Source organism: Hylobates moloch, unplaced genomic scaffold (assembly GCF_009828535.3).
Source record: "Hylobates moloch isolate HMO894 unplaced genomic scaffold, HMol_V3 SCAFFOLD_2, whole genome shotgun sequence".
Taxonomy (NCBI): domain Eukaryota; kingdom Metazoa; phylum Chordata; class Mammalia; order Primates; family Hylobatidae; genus Hylobates; species Hylobates moloch.
The window spans coordinates 26,400,347-26,420,436 of NW_026652277.1; the positions used below are offsets into that span (position 1 = coordinate 26,400,347).

The 20,090-nt window shown below is 36.1% G+C and overlaps 1 protein-coding gene across 2 annotated transcripts in view; it reads right to left on the bottom strand.

Moving 5' to 3' along the window:
* Positions 1-1,549: 1,549 nt before the first annotated feature.
* The window catches only part of AIMP1 (aminoacyl tRNA synthetase complex interacting multifunctional protein 1), a 30,930-nt gene continuing 12,389 nt past the window's right edge, over positions 1,550-20,090 (bottom strand). For both annotated transcript variants that reach the window (XM_058432420.1, XM_032172381.2), the window contains exons 5-7: positions 18,006-18,217; positions 12,857-13,025; positions 1,550-1,795 (exon numbers count right to left, since the gene is read on the bottom strand). In XM_058432420.1, the coding sequence (XP_058288403.1) occupies positions 1,629-1,795; positions 12,857-13,025; positions 18,006-18,217 (548 nt within the window). In that variant the 3' untranslated portion in view covers positions 1,550-1,628. The remainder of the gene's footprint in view (positions 1,796-12,856; positions 13,026-18,005; positions 18,218-20,090) is intronic.

Below are 20,090 nucleotides of genomic sequence, written 5' to 3' on the forward strand. Positions count from 1 at the left end.
AAATTTCAACTACCTAGGCAGTTGAAATATTATTTAAATTAAAGAAATTTAATATAATTGAGAAAAATTAGAGCAAAAAACTCACTCACAAAAGACTTTGTCACCAAAAGTATTTATTCCCAAAAGAATGACATATCTTGAGAACAAAGTAACTTTGAAATTCATTTTGTGTTTAGGTACCAACAATTGTTAATGATGCTCTGTTCATATTTTCAGAATATCACATTGATAATGGTACTATAATATATCCTGGCCTACCAGAGTTTCATGGATTTAAATAAATACAATTTAATTCTGCCTTTTATAACATGCATGGTAGTTTTATGGTTGTTGAGTTTTGTGTGAGTGTGTGTATTTGTGTGTGCCTCTCCTTCTTATTGAAGGATTCAGACAGGTATAATGCTAAAATGTTTTTTGTGTGTGTGCATGTGTGTACTTTTTAAAACAATGTCTATACTTCTGCCTCTATTGATGCCATTCTTTTGTTGAATCTATAAAGGTAAGGCCCGGATTCTGAAACCTGGTTAAAGTCACTAACATTCCTCTGTGAGGCCCCTTGTTAGCTACCAGCCCTCCCCTATCCACACTCCCTATCTTGCTGACGTGTGTGTAAGCCCACATCACCAGTAATCACCACAAGGCTGATGACCTGTAGGCTTATAATTCCTCAAATAATTTTTATTGCTCTTACAATACTTGTAAGATGAGTAAGAATAGCTATTTGACACCTTAATATATATGTATGGTATATGTTAAGTTTTAGGCTGTAATTTCTTTTAATATACTGACAGTATGATGATACATGAAAAAGTAAAATATCAGTCTGTAATAAGATATAAATTATCCTTTATTAGGTACCCAAATAATCTTTATAAAGAAGCTAGAATTAAAAAAAAAAAAAAAGGATAGCTGCTTTTATGATCAATTTATTAGAAACTACTATGGCAACTGTTCACAATATGTTCATTCTTTAGACCTAGTCAAAACTTATTACTAATTATTTTGCTAAATAGAAAAACTTCAAGCCAGTAGGAAATCTCAGTTTTTTTTTTAAAAATTGCTGTTATTGTATTATTAGTCAGGGTTACTCTGGCAGCAAAGCAAAAATGTTCAGATGCCACATCTCCTAGCTTTTATGTTTGGCTTTCAGAATGAGCAGTTGGTCATTATCAGTATTATTATGACCAGTTAATAAGTCTGACAAACATTTTCCAACTTGTCATTTTTGAAAAGGAGAGGATATTTTTGATACAGATACACAATATACAAAAAATCCCAGAGCTTGAAATTTCATGCATCCTGTGCCTACAAATAAGAAACTAAATATTAATCTAGTTAGTTATCTATGTGTATAAAGAAAAAAAAGCTGCTAATCAATATTCCTGCTAAAAAATAAATTATTACAAAACATAGGCAACTTCCTCTCTCCATTATAAATGATCAAAAACCAAGGTAAAAATCTAGTGTTTCCCCAATCAATGAAAACAATATATACCAGGTAAATGACTAGTTAAGTCTAGAAGAGAATAACGCAAAAATGACACTCATATTTTAGGTACAAGTGACAAATATATTTCTCTTTATTACTTTTAAGGTTTTCTCTAATGTCTTTCGGTAGTGGAAGCATTTTACTTGATTCCACTGTTGCTCATGGTTTGAGCCCTACATACTCCCTTCCCTTTCACCTCAAAGGGAACTCCTTTGTATGTAGCCACACACTCATCATTAGTGTGAAGATCAGGCTGGATCTGCTCCCAAATCTTCTTCTTAGGATTCAGCTCCTTGTCGGGCTCTCCTGTGTAGGAGAAAAAATGCACAAGAAAATTACACAGCTAATATACAAAAATATTAAAGAGACTATTCGCAGAGATTTCCAGTGAATTGTTTTGGCAGCATTTTCTGATTTTTGGACCTAATCAAACTTTTAACATTTACTTTATTTTTATTATGTCAGCAGTTTATATTCTTGATTGGTAAAATAAAATCGTTATTGTTGTTTCTTTATGTATGTTAAAGGTACTATATTTTACTCTTGTATTTTTATAAGTAATAAAGCTTAATGAATTATATCCAAATTATCAAAATAATAAAATGTAAGGTACTCATTAATATGGTTTGAGTCTGTGTCCCCACCCAAATATTATGTTCAATTATAATCACCAATGTTGGAGGTGGGGCCTGGTGGAGGTGATTGGATTACAGGGGCAGATTTCCTCCTTGGTGCTGGTGTCATGATAGTGAGTTATCCTGAGATCTGGTTGTTTAAAAGGGTGTGGCACCTCCCTGCTCTCTCTCGGTCCTGCTCCTGCCATGTAAGATGCTCGCTCTTGCTCTGACTTGCTTTGACTGCCATGAGTAAAATTTCTGAGGCTCCCCAGAAGCAGATGCTGCCATGCTTCCTGTACAGCCCGCTGAACCATGAGCCAATTAAACCTCTTTTCCTTATAAATTACCTAGCCTCAGGTATTTCTTTTTTTTTTTTTTTTTTTTTTTTTTTTTTGAGACGGGGTCTCGCTCTTTCACCCAGCCCGGAGTGCAGTGGCGCAATCTCGGCTCACTGCAAGCTCCGCCTCCCGGGTTCACGCCATTCTCCTGCTTCAGCCCCCCGAGTAGCTGGGACTACAGGCGCCCGCCACTGCGCCCGGCTAATTTTTTGTATTTTTTTTTTAGTAGAGACGGGGTTTCACCGTGTTAACCAGGATGGTCTCGATCTCCTGACCTCGTGATCCGCCCGCCTCGGCCTCCCAAAGGTATTTCTTTACAGCAGTGCATGAATGGATTAATATACTCATTTTATCATTAAATATAATGAAAAACTGTGAAGAAATGAAAATATATTTTGATATGTTATATTTTTACAACTGGCAGAAGCAGCTTATACTTTAATATGTTTCAAAATACAAAATGAGCAGCTAGATCACTGCTCTAGTGCTTAAAGATTTCTTATCAATACTGGAGAATGGTTTAAATTTTGGGTTTCTCTAGCTAATGATGATAACTACTTTGGATTTCATTTGTTACCCATTCTACTCGGTGAAATGTAAAGAAACAGAAAGGAGTAGTGAGACAGGGACTAGTATTTTCTCAGCACTAGGAACATACATTGTTGCCTAAAATTCACACAACTCTGACTCTAATTTTAAGTATAAAGAAACTGAGGCTGAGAAAACGTAAGTTGCTCAATGTCACACAATCAAAAAAGCCCATGTTCTGCTAGTACAGCACTCTGCCCCGACAAACCATACTTTAGAAAGTAAACAACCTTCTTACATGTGGTTAATACCCACAACCCCTCTATTTATAGTAACTCACAGTATAAATTTTATAATAAAAGAAAAATTAGTAGTAAAGTATATCTGGTCTAGGCTTAAAGACAAGTAATATACCAAACAACTCCTCTACTTAATGATAGAAAAGCAGAGAGTAAAGTTTAATATAAGTTCAATAGCTGAGAATGTTCAATTATTTAGAATGAAGAATCAGTCAGTTCAAGAAACAATGAAGAAAAGTAACATATCTCTTAAGCTGTAGAACTTCAATGATTCAATTATTTTCCTGGAGGTAATAAAAAAATATTGCTGAAGTATAATTAAGTAATGATAGAAATATAAACCTTCTAGATCTTTTTTTCACTGACTCCTAAGTTGAGATCTCTTGGAATTACTTAATTACTGGAAATATTTATATTTTATATTAGGAATATAAAATATACTTATATTTTATATTTATATTTTATAATCTGATGACATCTTATTATATAAAATAGTATTTATTTACCAGTCATATATATATATTATATATATAAGAATAACAAAACTGTGTAAATTAGTTGGTCATTGTAGTTTTGTTGTTTATTAGCTCTTCGGAAACTATGAAACTGGCAAGAACGTACAACATTGCCTTCTAACATGTAGGCTTTCAGAGATAACAGAGTAGTTAATTGAATGATACACCTACAGTAGAACATGTAATGAAACTAAGACTGAAGGTGACTGGTATAAAAAATAAGGATTTCTCCTACTCCTTTAAGGACATTTGATTCGACAATAGAGAAACAAATAAATAGAATGGAAAAAAATAACCATAAATAAAGTTCAATTATATTGCTTCTTAGATCCCTAAGATTTTTATTTTTTGTTTGTAAATCATTCCTTAATCTATAATCATAATCTTGTGCATATATTGTGTGGCAAAGTGGGCACTCCAGGATTCTGGAAGGCTAGAGGGAGAGATACTGTTCAGGGAGACCTGAGCACTGACTCAGATTTGCAACCTTTGCAACCTTGGCCCAAGAGGATGTTGCCAAACTGATAATGAGTTAGTTAAGAAGCAGACTGACATACACGCTTCTTATAAAGAATATAGATTGTATGGATAAATTCTTGCTGCAAGCAGACATAAGCCCTAAGTATAAAAAGCTGTGATGAAGCACAAAATTAACCTTCTCAGATCTAGAAAGAAAGTGCCATATAAACTAGATAATATCCATAATAACACACAACATGTATATAGTGCTTACTAGGTGCTGGTCATTGTACTGAGTGCTGTACATATATTAACTTGTTTAATCCTCTCAGTATATATGTAAGTAATATTCATTACTCTCATCTTACAGATGAGGATATTGAGGCACAAAAGTTATAGCAAAGAATTTAAAATACCAGGCAGTTGGCTAAATGTTTCAAAAGTTAAAGCTTACAAACCCAGTTAAGACAAATACCAACTAAAAACCCCTTCTTATAGATGAAAAAGCTGAGGTTCAGAAAGATATGAATAAGATGAGTAAGCGAGCCATGCAGCTATCTTGGGAAAGAGCCAGTGGCTCAAGTGGAGTGAGCAACGAAAAGTTGGAGTTCATGAGATTAACAAAATAATGGGAGATCACTGTAAGAACCTGGGCTTGTACTCTAGGTGAGATGAAAAGCTTCTGAATAGTTTTGAGCAGAGTAATATAATCTGCTAGATCACTCTGCCTGCTCTAATTGAAAATAAATGGAAGAACAGAGAGGGCAAAAGCAGGATGATCAGTTAGAAGACTTTTATAAATATGCAGATAAGAGATGTTGGCTTTGGGATTAGGGTGCTAGTGGTGGAGTTAATAATAATTTTAGGTATGTTCAGAAGGTAGAGCCACTAGGATTTTCTGAGGAGAAGATGTAGGGATTGAGAAAAGCAGTTAAGCAACTAGGAGGATGGAAATCCTATCAAATAAGATGAAAAATACCATGGAAAAATGAAAGTCTAGGGGGAAGAATGGGATATGTGTCCTCCCTTGGAACATGTACATCAAAGAGTTCATTTGGCAGCTATCTAGCTTATCTAAGTGACTGGGTAAAATTGCCAAAGGAATAAGCATGGAAAAAAAAAGAGGTCCAAATCCAAGGTCTGAGGCCCTATAACAGTAAGAATCCAAGGAGGTAAGGAAGAATCAGCAAAGGAAATGACAGGGGCAGCCAGTGAAGAAGGAGGACCACCAGGAGAGTGTGGTGCCAGAAGCCAAGTTAATTAATAATAAGACTGAGAACTAGACATATAGCTACAGGGAGTGACTGGTGATCTTACCCAGAGCAGTTCTGGCGAAACACAGTGGGGAGAGAAACCTGATTAAAATGGGTTTTCAAGAGGAGGAATCAAGTATAGACAATTTGGATTTTTAATAAATGGACTTAAAAGTTAAACTTATGCTTTAGAATTATCTATTAATTTCTACTATTAATAAGACTTGATATCAACAGAAATAAGCATGATTTTGGAAGTTAAAAGTCTGACTGTAAATTCCTACTTATTATTTGATCATAAATAGTGCATTCTCACAAAGACCTGGCATTGTCTTTGTCTCCTAGCTGTAGTACTGTTTTCATGTTAGTTTTGCTTGGTGGGAGTAGAGTGGTGAGCATATGCTCCATGAATCTAAAGCCATTAGGCATCTCTGAGAAATCATGGAGACTGAGATTTTCCCAAAATGTAATCTCCAAAAAAATGTTGTTAGAGCATAGACCACTATGATTTCTCATCTACCAAGATTCAAGACATAGATTCATTCAAAGTCATGGGTACTTGTAAAAAAAAAAAAATTCCTTGTGTGTTTTTTTTTTTAGACTAGTCTACTTTTGATTAGGAGAGTAGAAATGAGTTCCAAAGAAATTAATCCATGCTTTCATCCATATTTTCCACCTTACTATTCCATGTTAAAACTCTTGATATTGTAATATTTCATTAAACACACTTAATGGAGAATTTTAAAACATGCCTATATAATCACATCAGCCTTGCTATTCAATAAAATTCAGCCATTTGCAATCAGAAATGACAAAGGTGACATTAAAACGAATCCCACTGAAATATAAGAGAACCTGAGAGACTATTAAAAACATCGCTTTGCACACAAATTAGAAAATTGATAAATTCTTAGAAACACACAACCTCCCAAGATTGTACTAGGAAGACAGTAAAAACATGAACAGACCAATAACAAGTTCTCAAACTGAATCAGTAATAAAAACCTACCAATTAAAAAAAGTCCTGGTGTGGTGGCGCATGCCCATAGTCCTAGCTACTTGGGAGGCTGAGGTGGGAGGTTGGCTCGAGCCTAAAAGGCAGAGATTGCACTGGGCCAAGATAACGCCACTGCACTCCAACCTGGGTTACAGAACCAGACCCTATCTCAAAAAAAAAAAAAAGAAAAAAAGCCCTAGATCGGGCCGGGCGCGGTGGCTCACGCTTGTAATCCCAGCACTTTGGGAGGCCGAGGTGGGCGGATCACGAGGTCAGGAGATCGAGACCACGGTGAAACCCCGTCTCTACTAAAAATACAAAAAATTAGCCGGGCGTGGTGGCGGGTGCCTGTAGTCCCAGCTACTTGGAGAGGCTGAGGCAGGAGAATGGCGTGAACCCGGGAGGCGGAGCTTGCAGTGAGACGAGATCGCGCCACCGTACTCCAGCCTGGGTGACAGAGCAAGACTCCGTCTCAAAAAAAAAAAAAAAAAGAAAACCCTAGATCGGATAGATTGGCAGCTGAATTCTACCAGATGTACCAAGAACTGGTACCAATCCTACTGAGACTATTCCAAAAAACTGAGGAAGAGGAGCTCCTCCCTTATGTATCCTGTGAAGCCAGCATCAGCCTGATACCAAAAACTGTCAGAGACCACAAGGAAAAAAGAAAACTTTAGGCCAATATCTCTGATGAACACAAACGCAAAAGTCCTCAACAAAATACTGGCAAATCAAATACAGCAGCACATCAAAAAGCAATATACCACAATCAAGTAGGCTTTATTTCTGGGATGAAAGGCTGGTTCAACATACGCAAATCAATAAATGTGGTTCACCATATAAATAGAATTAATACCAAAAATTATATAATCATCTCAACAGATACAGAAAAAAACTTTAAATAAAATCTACCTCCCTTCATGATAAAACCCTCAATAGACTAGGCATCAAAGGAACATACTTCAAAATAATAAGAGCTATCTATGGCAAACCCACAGCCAACATAATACCTAATGGGCAAAAGCTGGAACCATTTCCCTTGAAAACTGGAACAAAACAGGGATGCCCACTTTCATCACCCCTATTCAACATAGAACTGGAAGTACTACCCAGAGCAATCAGGCAAGAGAAAGAAAAGGCATCCAAATAGGAAAAGAAGAAGTCAAATTATCTGTCTTCACTGATTTATGATTCTGTACCTGAAAAACCCTAAAGACTCTGCCAAAAGGCTCCCAGAGCTGATAAATGACTTTAGTAAAGTTTCTGGATACAAAATCAATGCACAAAAATCAGTAGCATTTCTATACACTAAAGTTCAAGCTGAGAGTCAAATCAAGAACACAATCCCAATTACAATAGGCACACAAAAAATGAAACATCTAGGAATGCACCTAATGAAGGAGGTGAAAGATCTCTACAAGGAGAACTATAAAATACTGCTGAAAGAAATCACAAATGATACAAACACATGGAAAAACACTGTACACTCACGGATTGGAAAAATCAATATTGTTAAAATTGCCTTATTGCCCAAAGTAATCTACAGAGTTAATACTATTACTATCAAACTACATACAACATCATTTATAACAGAATTAGAAAAAAATTTTCTAAAATTTGCATGGAATGAGAAAAGAGCCCAAATAGCCAAAATAATCCTAAGCAAAAAGAACATAACTGGAGGCATCACACTACCCAACTTCAAACTATACTACAAGGCTACAGTAACCAAAACAGAAGGGTACTGGTACAAAAATGGACAGACAAATGGAACAAGATAAAGGACATAGAAATAAAGCTGCACACCTACAACCATTTGATTTTCAACAAGTCAACAATAACAAGCAATGGGAAAAAAACCTCTCTATTCAATAAATGGTGCTGCAATAACTGGCTAGCCATATGCAGAAGAATGAAATAGCACCCTTACATTTCACCATATACAAAAGTTAACTCAAGATGGATTAAAGAATTAAATATAAGACCTAAAACTGTAAAAATCCTAGAAGAAAATCTAAGAAATATCCTTCTCAGTATCACTCTTGGCAAAAATTCTAGGAAATATCCTTCTCAATATCACCCTCGGCAAAGAATTTACGACCAAGTCTCCAAAAGCAATTGCAACAAAAATAAAAGTTGACAAGTGGGAGCTGATTAAACTAAAGAGCTTCTGCACTGCAAAATAAAATATCAGCAGAGTAAACAGATAGCCTAAGGAATGGGAAAAAATATTTGCAAACTATGCATCCAACAAAACTCTAATCTAGAATCCATAAGGAACTTAATTCAACAAGCAAAAACAAATAACTCCATTAAAACATGGACAAAGAACATGGACACTTCTCAACAGAAGACATATATGTCACCAACAAATATAAAAAATGCTCAACATCACAGAAGTGCAAATCAAAACCATAATGAGATACCATCTCATACCAGTCACAATGGCTATTATTAAGACAAAAAAAATAATAACAGATGTTGGTGAGGTGGAAGAGAAAAGGGAATGAAAATTAGTTCAGCCACTGTGAAAAGCAGTTTGGAGTTTCTCAAAGAACTTAAAACAGAACTACCATTTGACCTAGCAATCCCATTACTGGGTACATACTCAAAGAAAAATAGAATATTCTACCAAAAAGACAAATACACTTGTATGATCACTACAGCACTATTCACAATAGCAAAGACATGGAATCAACTCAGGTGTCCATCAACAGTGGATTGCATTAAAAAAATGTGGTACACATATACTATGGAATACCATGCAGCCTTAAAAAAAGAAAATTATATCCTTTTCAGCAAAATGGATGCAGCTGGAAGCCATTATCCTAAGTAACTCAACACAGGAACAGGAAATCAAATACAGTACGTCTTCACTTATAAGTGAGAGCTAAACCTAAACATTGAGCATACACAGACATGAAGATGGAAACAAAACGCACTGAGTACTACTAGGAGGGAGGGTGGGAGTGGGGTGAGGGTTGAAAAACTACCTATTAGGTACTATGCTCACTACCTGGGTGATGGGATCATTCCTACACTAAACTTCAAAGACTTACAATTTGCCAATATAAGAAATCTGTATCCCTTGATCCTAAAATACAAGTTGAAAAAAAAACCCCAAAAAACCTTAGTTTAATTTTATTGCACCATTAAAAAATAATTCGCTCACACACACACACAAATCTCAGTCATTTCTACAAATATGTCTCCAAACTGTTCTGACTTTTGAACCTAATTCTATTTGTTATCTTCATTTATATCTGCCTTTCCCAATTACTCTAGTCAAATAAATATCCTTTAAAGGCAGTCTTAATTTCTAATTGTTTTTCTTTTTATCAGGTCCTTCCTCTTATATGAGATAAATACTTGTTCTATATCTGCCAAGAATCTTTTCTCTTCTGCTTCAAAGACCTGTCTGAAGAAACTTTCTCACACATTATGAAGCTTCATCTGTCTCAGGAGTATTTTTATTAGAGAAAACAGGCAATACAAAATGAAACTTCCTTTTAGATTATTAAAATCATTACATTTTAACTTAGATATTTTCTCTATATCCTGAAGTTGAGTAAAAACATATGCAAATATATTATTAGATGGAATTTATAATTATAAACCTAAACTTTTCATCTCTTTCCGTGCTGCAGCATGAGACAATCTACAGCATAAGTGATTTTGCAGCACATTAATCTGTTCTCTATCCATGTCATACTTTTCTACTATGCTGGTATTCATATTATTGCTTTAGTTAGGACAAAATCTCTCTGTGGTGTTGTGTTAGTCTGTTCTCATGCTGCTAATAAAGATATACCTGAGGTTGGGTAACTTCTAAAGGAAAGAGGTTTAATTGACTCACGGTTCCACATGGCTGTGGAGGCCTCACAATCATGGCAGAAGGTTAAAGAGGAGCATGTGTTACATGGCAGCAGGCAAGAGAGCATGTGTAGGGGAACTGCCCTTTTATAAAACCATCAGCTCTCATGAGACTTATTCACTATCACGAGAACAGCATAGGAAAAACCCTCCCCCAGGATTCAGTTACCTCCTACCAGGTCCCTCCCACGACAGGTGAAAATTGTGGGAGCTATAATTCAAGATGAGATTTGGGTGGGGGCACAGCCAAACTATATCATTCTGTCCCTGGCCCCTCCCAAATCTCATGTCCTCACATTTCAAAACCAATCATGCCTTCCCAACAGTTCCCCAAAGTCTTAACCCATTTCAGTATTAACTCAAAAGTCCACAGTCTAGCATCTCATCTGAGACAAGACAAGTCCCTTCTGCCTATGAGCCACAAAATCAAAAGCAAATTAGTTACTTCCAGGATACATTGGGGGTACAGGCATTGGGTAAATACACCATTCCAAATGGGAGAAATTGGACCAAAACAAAGGACCTACAGGCCCCAGGCAAGTCTGGAATCCAACAGGGTAGTCATTAAACCTCAAAGTTCCAAAATGATCTCCTTTGACTCCATGTCTCACATGCAGGTCATGCTGATGCAACAGGTGGGCTCCCACAGCCTTGGGCAGCTCTACCCCTGTAGCTTTGTAGGGCACAGCCACCATCCCAGCTGCTTTTACAGGCTGGAGTTGAGTGTCTGCGGCTTTTCCAGGCACACTGCGGAAGCTGTCAGTGGATCTATGATTCTAGGGTCTGGAGGACAGTGGCCTTTTTCTCATAGCTCCACTAGGCAGTGCCCCAGTGGGGATTCTGTGTGTGTGGGGTCCCATCCCACAGTTCCCTTCCACACTGTCTTAGTAGAGGTTCATGACGGCCCTGCCCCTGCAGCAAATTTCTGCCAGGACATCCAGGGGCTTCCGGGACTTCTGAAATCTAGGCGGAGGTTCCCGAACCTCAATTCTTGATTTCTTGTGCCTCTGCAGCTCAACACCATGTGGAAGCTGCCAAGGCTTAGGGCTTGCACTCTCTGAAGCAAGGGCCTGAGCTGTACTTAGCCCTTTTTAGCCATGGCTGCAGCAGCTGGGAAGCAGGGCACCAAGTCCCTAAGCTGCACACAGCACGGGGGCCCTGGGCCCAGCCCAGGAAACCATTTTTTCTTCCTAGGCCTCAGGTCCTGTGATAGGAGGGGCTGCTGTGAAGGTCTTTGAAATGCCCTGGAGACATTTTCCCCATTGTCTTGGCAATTAACATTTGGCTCCTCATTGCTTATGCAAATTTCTGCAGCTGGCAGAAATGGGTTTTTCTTTTCTACTGCATCTTCAGTCTGAACATTTTTCAAACTTTTATGCTCTGCTTCCCTTTTAAACATGTTCCAATTCCAAACCATGTCTTTGTGAATGAATACAACTGAATGCTTAAGCACACCCAAGTCACCTATTAAATGCTTTGCTGCTTAGAAATTTATTCTGCCGGATACCCTAAATCATCTTTCTCAAGTTCAAAGTTCCACAGATCTCTAGGGAAAGGGCAAAATGCTACCAGTCTCTTTGCTAAAGCATAGCAAAAGTCACTTTTGCTTCAGTTCCCAACAAGTTCCTCATCTCTATCTGAGACCACCTCAGCCTGGACTTTATTGTCCATATCACTATCAGCATTTTGGTCAAAGCCATTCAACAAGTCTCTAGAAAGTTCTAAACATTCCCACATTTTCCTATCTCCTGAGCCCTGCAAGTATCCAGGAAGTCCCAAACTGTTCCACATTTTCCTATCTTTTTCTGAACCCTCCAAACTGTTCCAATCTCTGCCTGTTACCCAGTTCCAAAGTCACTTCCACACTTTCGGGCATCTTTACAGCAGTGTCCCACTACCCGGTATCAATTTACTGTATTAGTCTATTCTCATGCTGCTAATAAAGATATACTCGAGGCTGGGTAATTTATAAAAGAAAGAGGTTTAATTGACCCACAGTTCTACATGGCTGCAGAGGCCTCACAATCACGGCAGAAGACAAAGGAGGAGCAAAAGCATGTCTTATATAGAGCATATGTAGGGGAACTGCCCTTTTATAAAACCATGAGATCTCATGAGACTGATTCACTATCATGAGAACAGCACAGGTAAAACCTGCCCCCAGGATTCAGTTACCTCCCACTGGGTCACTCCCATGACATGTGGAGATTATGGGAGCTACAATTCAAGATGAGATTTTGGTGGGGACATGGTCAAATCATATCAGGTGTTTTATACAACATGTACATTCATGGGGAGGAGAATGGTTACAAGGTTTACTCAATGTGTCATCTTGAGCCAATCTTGAAAAACTCAATAATAGTTAATAATGGTCATTTAATGTAAGACTTATGATTCTTACACAGGACTGATTTTAACCTTTAAGCATTACAAACATCACTTTGAGAACTGATTCCAAAACTATGAGTAATTACTAATAAATACCTACCTGGGAAAGCATCAAAAGTAATTCTGTCTCCAGGAACAGACCCATTTGGAGGAGCCAAGATTTCAATTTTCTCTGGTGAACTAGCACACATGACCATTGCTTGAGATAATACTCCCCTCATCTTTGCAGGTTTCAGGTTACAAAGTAAAATCACCATCCGATTTTGCATCTGTGTGAAATATAAACTGGTAAGTAAAGATGTACACAGATTAAGCCTAATCATATCCAAACTACATTAAGCTACACCTAATATGCCAAGTATGAAATGTTCTACTTTTGTGGATGTACTTTTGTCTTTGTGTGCCCAAAGTCTCTTACTGTTGTTATGAAGCTTTGCATAAACATGAAAAAAAAATTCGTCCAAATTGATAACGCATTATGGTTGAAAGAGCAGAGTAATTTCAGTTAAAAATTTACTGAATGAATAAATGAGTGAAACAGATTTGGTTTTGAATTCCAGCTGCCATTTACTAGCAATAAGAATGCATAAAGTTGACATTCCTGTTTCCTCAGAAAATCAGAGAAATAATATTGAAGAGTTGTCATAAGGATTAAATCATAACATGCATATAAAGCATTTAGCCTAGCATTAGAATTAAAATAAATGGACACATTTACACATGTGCATTTTCTTCCCTACACATTTGATCATTTCCAGAGCTATGTTAGATTTATTTTTTAATTAAAAAAAAATTGGCTGGGTATGGTGGCTCACGCCTATAATCCCAGCTCCTTGGGAAGCTGAGGCAGGCAGACTGCTTGAGCCCAGGGTTTTTTTTTTTTTTTTTCGAGACCAGCCTGGGCAAAATGGCAAAACTCAGTTTCTACAAAAAATTAAAAAATTCGCTGGGCATGGTGGCATGCAGCTATAGTCCCAGCTACTTGGGAGGCTGAGGTGGAAGGATCACTTGAGCCTGGAGGCTGCAATGAGCCTTGATTATGCCACTGAACTCCAGCTTGGGCAAGAATGAGACCCTGTCTCAAAAACAAAAACAAAACAAAACAAAACAAAACAAAACAAAAAAAGATCATTTAACAATTCCAGCATCATGCATCATGCAACTAACATGTAGGGCTATTTCTATAATTTTTTTATGGAAGCAAATAGAAATTTCTTTAATCTTCAAATTTGAAGTGTCTTAATTTTTTTCTCCAACTAGCAAAAGTAAGAAATATAGTTATTTAAATTCTTTCAACAGGTTTAAAATGAATCATACAAGAGGACTATTGCTCAAAGGAGAAAAAAAGATGCATTCTAGACAAAAGATGGTTTTATAAATAAATGTTATATGCGAATTTACTCTGAAATACTATGATTTAAAAAAATGAGCCTAAGAGTCAAACTCAAAATGAAGTAGGCAGTCTTCATAAATATTTCTCTTCAAATGCTTCAAACAACTTGACAATGTCACAAATATGAGAACTTAAAAGTTACAGCAAAAATGTTTAAGAGTAGCAACAGGATTAGTTAGATGCAATCCTTTAAGGATCTGATGATAGCTATGAACCTTGTCGCTAGAAAAATGTACAACCTACAAAATAGAGTATGTAATTTTGAGGTCTAAGTGTCCCTGCTTTATACAATGTTTACTCGTACTATCTTTTTTTTTTTTAAACTTTTATTTTAGGTTGTATCTTGATGGGTTAGATACAGATGTTTATAAAAATAGCTTTGCTTATGGTTGTGAATGATGGCTGCTAGAAGAGAAAAAATAGTCTACAACTTATAAGAACAGAAAAGATGAAGCCCAAATGAGGAGTTTTTCCAATTTAAGCTGGCTCAAGATCAGTTGGTTCTTTTCTCCAGGGCTCCTAACTTCATAAGGAGTTATGAATCAGTCCTGGTCCTATATAACATAAATATTAAAAAGTAAAAAAAGCACATGCATATGCCAAGTCTATTTCTTTTTTCCTAGATAAGAGAAACTTCACTGATCTCCTTAATTCCATCTTCCTCCCATCAACAGAGCAGCCAGAATGATCCTATTAAAATGTCAGGCTGACCAATGTTATTCTTTTGCTCTAAAATCCTACAATGGCTTTCATCTTACTCAGAAAAAATGCCAAACTCTTTACAATGATCTATAAGACATTTGGCACCCTTATCTCTGATTTCATCTCCCATGACTTTCTCAGTTATTAACAGACTCATGCTGTTCCTTGAACATCCCAGGCATCCATCTCTCCCAGGGCTGCCTGAAATGCTCTTCAGCCAGATAAACACATGACTTGCTTTCATTTTCTTAGACCTTTACTCAAATGTCACTTTCTTTATGAGGTCTTCCCTGGGCACTTTATATAAAATGTCAATATCATCCTGGCCTCAATACTTACTAGATTCTTTCCCTATTTTTCTCTTGGCACTTATCACTATTTAACATACTAAATATTTACTTATGCCTTGGTAATATTTGTGACTCCCTTATACAAATGTGAGCTTCATAAAGGCAGGGTTATTTTTAAAAATATGTTGCTTGGGTGTGGTGGCTCACACCTGTAATATCAGCATTTTGGGAGGCGAAGGCAGGCAGATCATCTGAAGTCAGGAGTTCGAGACCAGCCTGGCCAACATAGTGAAACCCTGTCTCTAATAAAAATACAGAAAATTAGGTGGGCATGGTGGTGGTGCCTGTAATCCTGGCTACTTGGCAGGCTGAGGCAGGAGAATTGCTTGACTCTGGGAGGCAGGCAGTGGTTGCAGTGAGCCGAGATTGCCCCACTGCACTCCAGCCTGGCTGACAGAGTAAGACTCTGTCTCCAAAAAAAAAAACAATTTATCTATCTCTGTATTTTTATTTTTAATTTGTTGCTGTATCCTTTACTTAGGTGCTTAATAAATACTTGCAGCTATAAATATAACTGAATGAACACAGGGATTTGTTCAAGTTCACAAAACCAAGAAGCAGCAGAGTAGCAATAAACAAAGGCAGAACTATCGTAATGTTGAAGTCCATATTCTTTGCAATATCTCTGAAGTACCATGTGACAGAGGAAATAGTTAGATGATTCAAACCACCACAGAAGACATCTAGAAAGAGGACATTTAAAACTGTTACTGTCTTTGATTCTTTCCACTGTTACTAGATTTTTTAAAAACCATTTATTTCTTCAAGAAAGTAAATATGGTATTCAAAAGTAAAGAAAAAGGAAGTAAACTTTTGTTGAGAAGGAGGTTTGAAGGCTTATAAGAAAAAAAGAGCAACAGTTAGAAACCACTGCTCTGAAGGGTATCATCATGGAGTATCAATTTGCTTTTAAAATGGTTATCATGTAAGGTTATCCTTCATAAAATATACCATCAATACTTTTCACATATTCCAAATACCCAGCTCTAATTTCACTACAGAAAGAATTAAATTTTAAATAGGGAATAATATTATATAAACTGTAACCATGGTTTGTTTTCTGAAGCTACACAAAGCACAGTCCCTAGTGCTAAACTAACCAGAAGAAAGGAAAAGTGGAGATACTCCAACCTCCTATCAATTTCTTTTATGAAACACTTAAAACTCAGACTTTACTGGCTCAGATAATTAATCATTAGAGACCTAAAAGAAATGAGCTTGTTAAGTAGGGAGTAGAAGAAATCACTTCCTTGTACTCTTGATGATAGGTCAATATTGATCCATTACCTGTACTGTGTTCCAGCAATGCTGAAATAGAGAGCCAAACCAAAGCCCAGGCCAGGAATGAAAAGTGCAATTTTGATGCAATTATGATACAACTGTCTACCAAATAAGTAAAGGAAATGAGTAAGGAATCCTAGACAGAAAAAACAAGTAACACTCTTGTTTTTTTGAGACATGGTAAAAAAAAGACACTCCAGTCTCTCCTTAACCTTCCATAAGTGTAACACTAGCAGAAAAGTAAAGATAAATACCAAATAATCACAACTGACCTTCCACCTCAACTATGGAATGGTTGAAACTGTGTTAAAGAGTCTAACTTCCACCTAAAGGGGCTATCCATTACTAAGTGTTAACCAATTTCTGCCTTAAGAAAACAGCAGGGGGTTGGGAAGGGTGGGGGTGGGGCTTAGTCCTGAATTTTTAAGAAACAAGACATCAGGATTTTCATGTAAAATTCCATATGTAAGTATTTTATGAAATACTATGAAAGATAAATTGAAACTTTTTGGGACTGCATTCTTTCCGTGGCCCAGCAGTTTGTAATTTATGATCTTGGTCATATGTATGGCTCTAAAAACTATATAGCACCTGTAGTTAGAAGCTTCATGACTAACTCCACCTTGAATGGTAAACAGTAAAGCTGAACAGTATAGGGATTAAAGATAATCAGCCTTAGAGTGAGATGAATGAGTATATATATATCTATACAGATAGATGTATAATGAGTATATATCTATGTCTATAGATATATAAAAAAGTGAAGCAAGTTTTATATATTTTATATATCTCTCTCTCTATATATAGCATAAGTTGGTTCAGTTTCCTAAACGTCATCTGTAAATCAGGGTGATACTACTTAACTGACAGTTGTATATAGTAAGAAATAAAATAGCATGTGAAAAAAATTTATCTATTAAGTACTTCTAACACAATAGTCATCATAATCATTATTTTTATCACTGTTTCATCATGGAATTTTATCATTCCTTGCTTTTTAAAATCATGTAAAATAAACCCAGAAAGCACCAATCTATAAGTATGAGAACAAGTTTTTTCTCTAAAACCCCCAAAATATTTTCATACTTGAGGAAAAATGAGGAGAGGGGATCATGGAGATTGAACTTGTAATTTTTAATAGTATTTCTTTATTTGTTAAAAATGGGATGTTTTGTATTTCGTTGTTACTTAGATTTTACATATATTTTATATATGTAAAATATATATACACTTGTAGTTTTTTAATGCAAAATACAAAAGTAAAAAGACTTTAAAAATAGAGAAAAGAATACATCTTTTCTTCTTTCTATCCTTATGCATTATATCTTAATTTACAGATGTTTTACAGGTTTTTGGTGGTTTTATGCTTTTTTTGTGGAATTAACCACATTCAAACTAATCGACTGAACTAATTAACAATGGCACATGTTGTACAGTATACAAAATTATCATGGAAAGATATCGAGAAAGAGGGAATGAAAATGTTGTATGTACACAACAGGAATTTCAGTTGTACAGATTACCTGTTCAAGAGGAACATGATTCACCAAGCCACTGACAACTGTCCTTGGGGCTATTTCTCCAACATCTACTTCTTCTACATACAAAGAATCTGCATCAGGGTGTTTTCTAGCAGTTATGATGCAACCAATTCGAAGATCCAGACGGGAAACATCTATTGGCTTAGAGTCAGCACTTCCAGCTATTGATTGCTGTTTTTTCTCCCTCTTCTCTCCTAAAAAGTATTTATGAATGGGTAAACATCAGGAATAAAACCAAACAAAAAAACACTATGAAAACTCCATGGTATCAATACTGATGAGCTTAGAAGGAAAAAAAAAAGAATGTTTATCTCCTACCTTCACTTAAATAATAACAAAGAAAAAAATTATCCAAGTCATAAAATCTTGAATCTTATTTTAGCTATTTCTCTGTTGTATTTCTATTTGAAGACATTGTGTGAGGTTGGCAAACTATGGCTCATGGGACAAATCCAGCCTGTTGCCTGTTTTCATAAATAAAGTTTTACTGGAAGACAACCATATTCATTCATTTACATATCATCTATGGATACTTTTGCACCAGGGCAGAGTTGAGTAGTTGTGACAAAGGCTTTAGGCAGAAAAAGTTTGCCTTTCCCCAAAACAGGACAATAGAGAATCCCCTAAAAACTTTTACTATGGCTCTTTGGAAGGTGATAAATACTTTATTTAGAAAGAACACCACAACCAGTACCCCTAATGAACTAGAGCAGAATACAATTTCTTTTTTTTTTTTTGAGATGGAGTCTTGCTCTGTTGCCCAGGCTGGAGTGCAGTGGCGCAATCTCCGCTCACTGCAAGCTCCGCCTCTCGGGCTCACGCCATTCTCCTGCCTCAGCCTCCGGAGTAGCTGAGACTACAGGTGCCCGCCACCACGCTCGGAGAATTTTTTTTTTTGCATTTTTAGTGGAGACGGGGTTTCACAGTGTTAGCCAGGATAGTCTCGAAATCCTGACCTCATGATCCACCCACCTCGGCCTCCCAAAGTGCTGGGATTACAGGCGTGAGCCACCACGCCCGGCCCAGAATACAATTTCACTCATAAAATATTCTCCTCCTCACTTATATACACTAATAAGTATATACTTAATTTCTCCATTTCTTAGATTTCCCTGAAGATATATTAGGATTTTAGGGTTATCCACAGTAACTATTTAAGCAGATAAGAATATTTTATTCTGATTATGTTTTAATAATTATATTTTTATTTATTTGCTGATAATGTGACTCTTATTAACACATGATTATTTTAGCTACTGAGTTAATTGTAACCTGCAAAGAGGATTCATATTCTTTAAGTTTACAATTAGCTTTTCTGGCCCCAAAAAAGTAAAATCAAAATAAAACCTTATTTACCTTTGAATCCAAAGAACAGAGATAAGCTGTTGTAGCTTGGAAGCATTCTTAACTATACATTTATTTAATCTTTCAACATACTGAGTGCTGTGACACTGGAAATGGTAAGATGGGCAGTCCATGTTGTCAAGGCACTCAAAATCTCTTTTAAAGAAGACAGACATGTATATGTATAATGAATATGTGATAAACATGACATACACAAAGAAATATAGCAACTCAGTGATGAATAATTCTGCATGAAGCAGGAAAGGAGGATTCTGTGTAAAGGTATTCATAATTCATACAACAATAAGTTTACCAAAGAGGGGATGGAATTAACTTAAAATAATGGCCAATTTTTAATCTCATTAGCAAGCTTTAAAAAAATTCCATTTTCCATAAACAAATTAGCAAAAATTTTTTAAAAGGTAGAAATCCAAATTATACAGAAAAATATGTACAACAAAATTACCAGAATATACCAAAAATCTTAACATTTTTGTGTGATAAAGTATATGTATTTACTTTAAAAATACTGTAGTATAACAATATATCTATATTTGTATATATTTTAAAACTCTAATCTACTTCCTAGGAATTTGAAATACTTTTATCAGGAATCCCCATTCTAGAAATGATTGCAAATACTAAAAACTATACCAAGATCTTTGTTAATTATCACAAGGAATTTCAGAAATATTTCACTGACAAATGAGTGATGCTCAATTA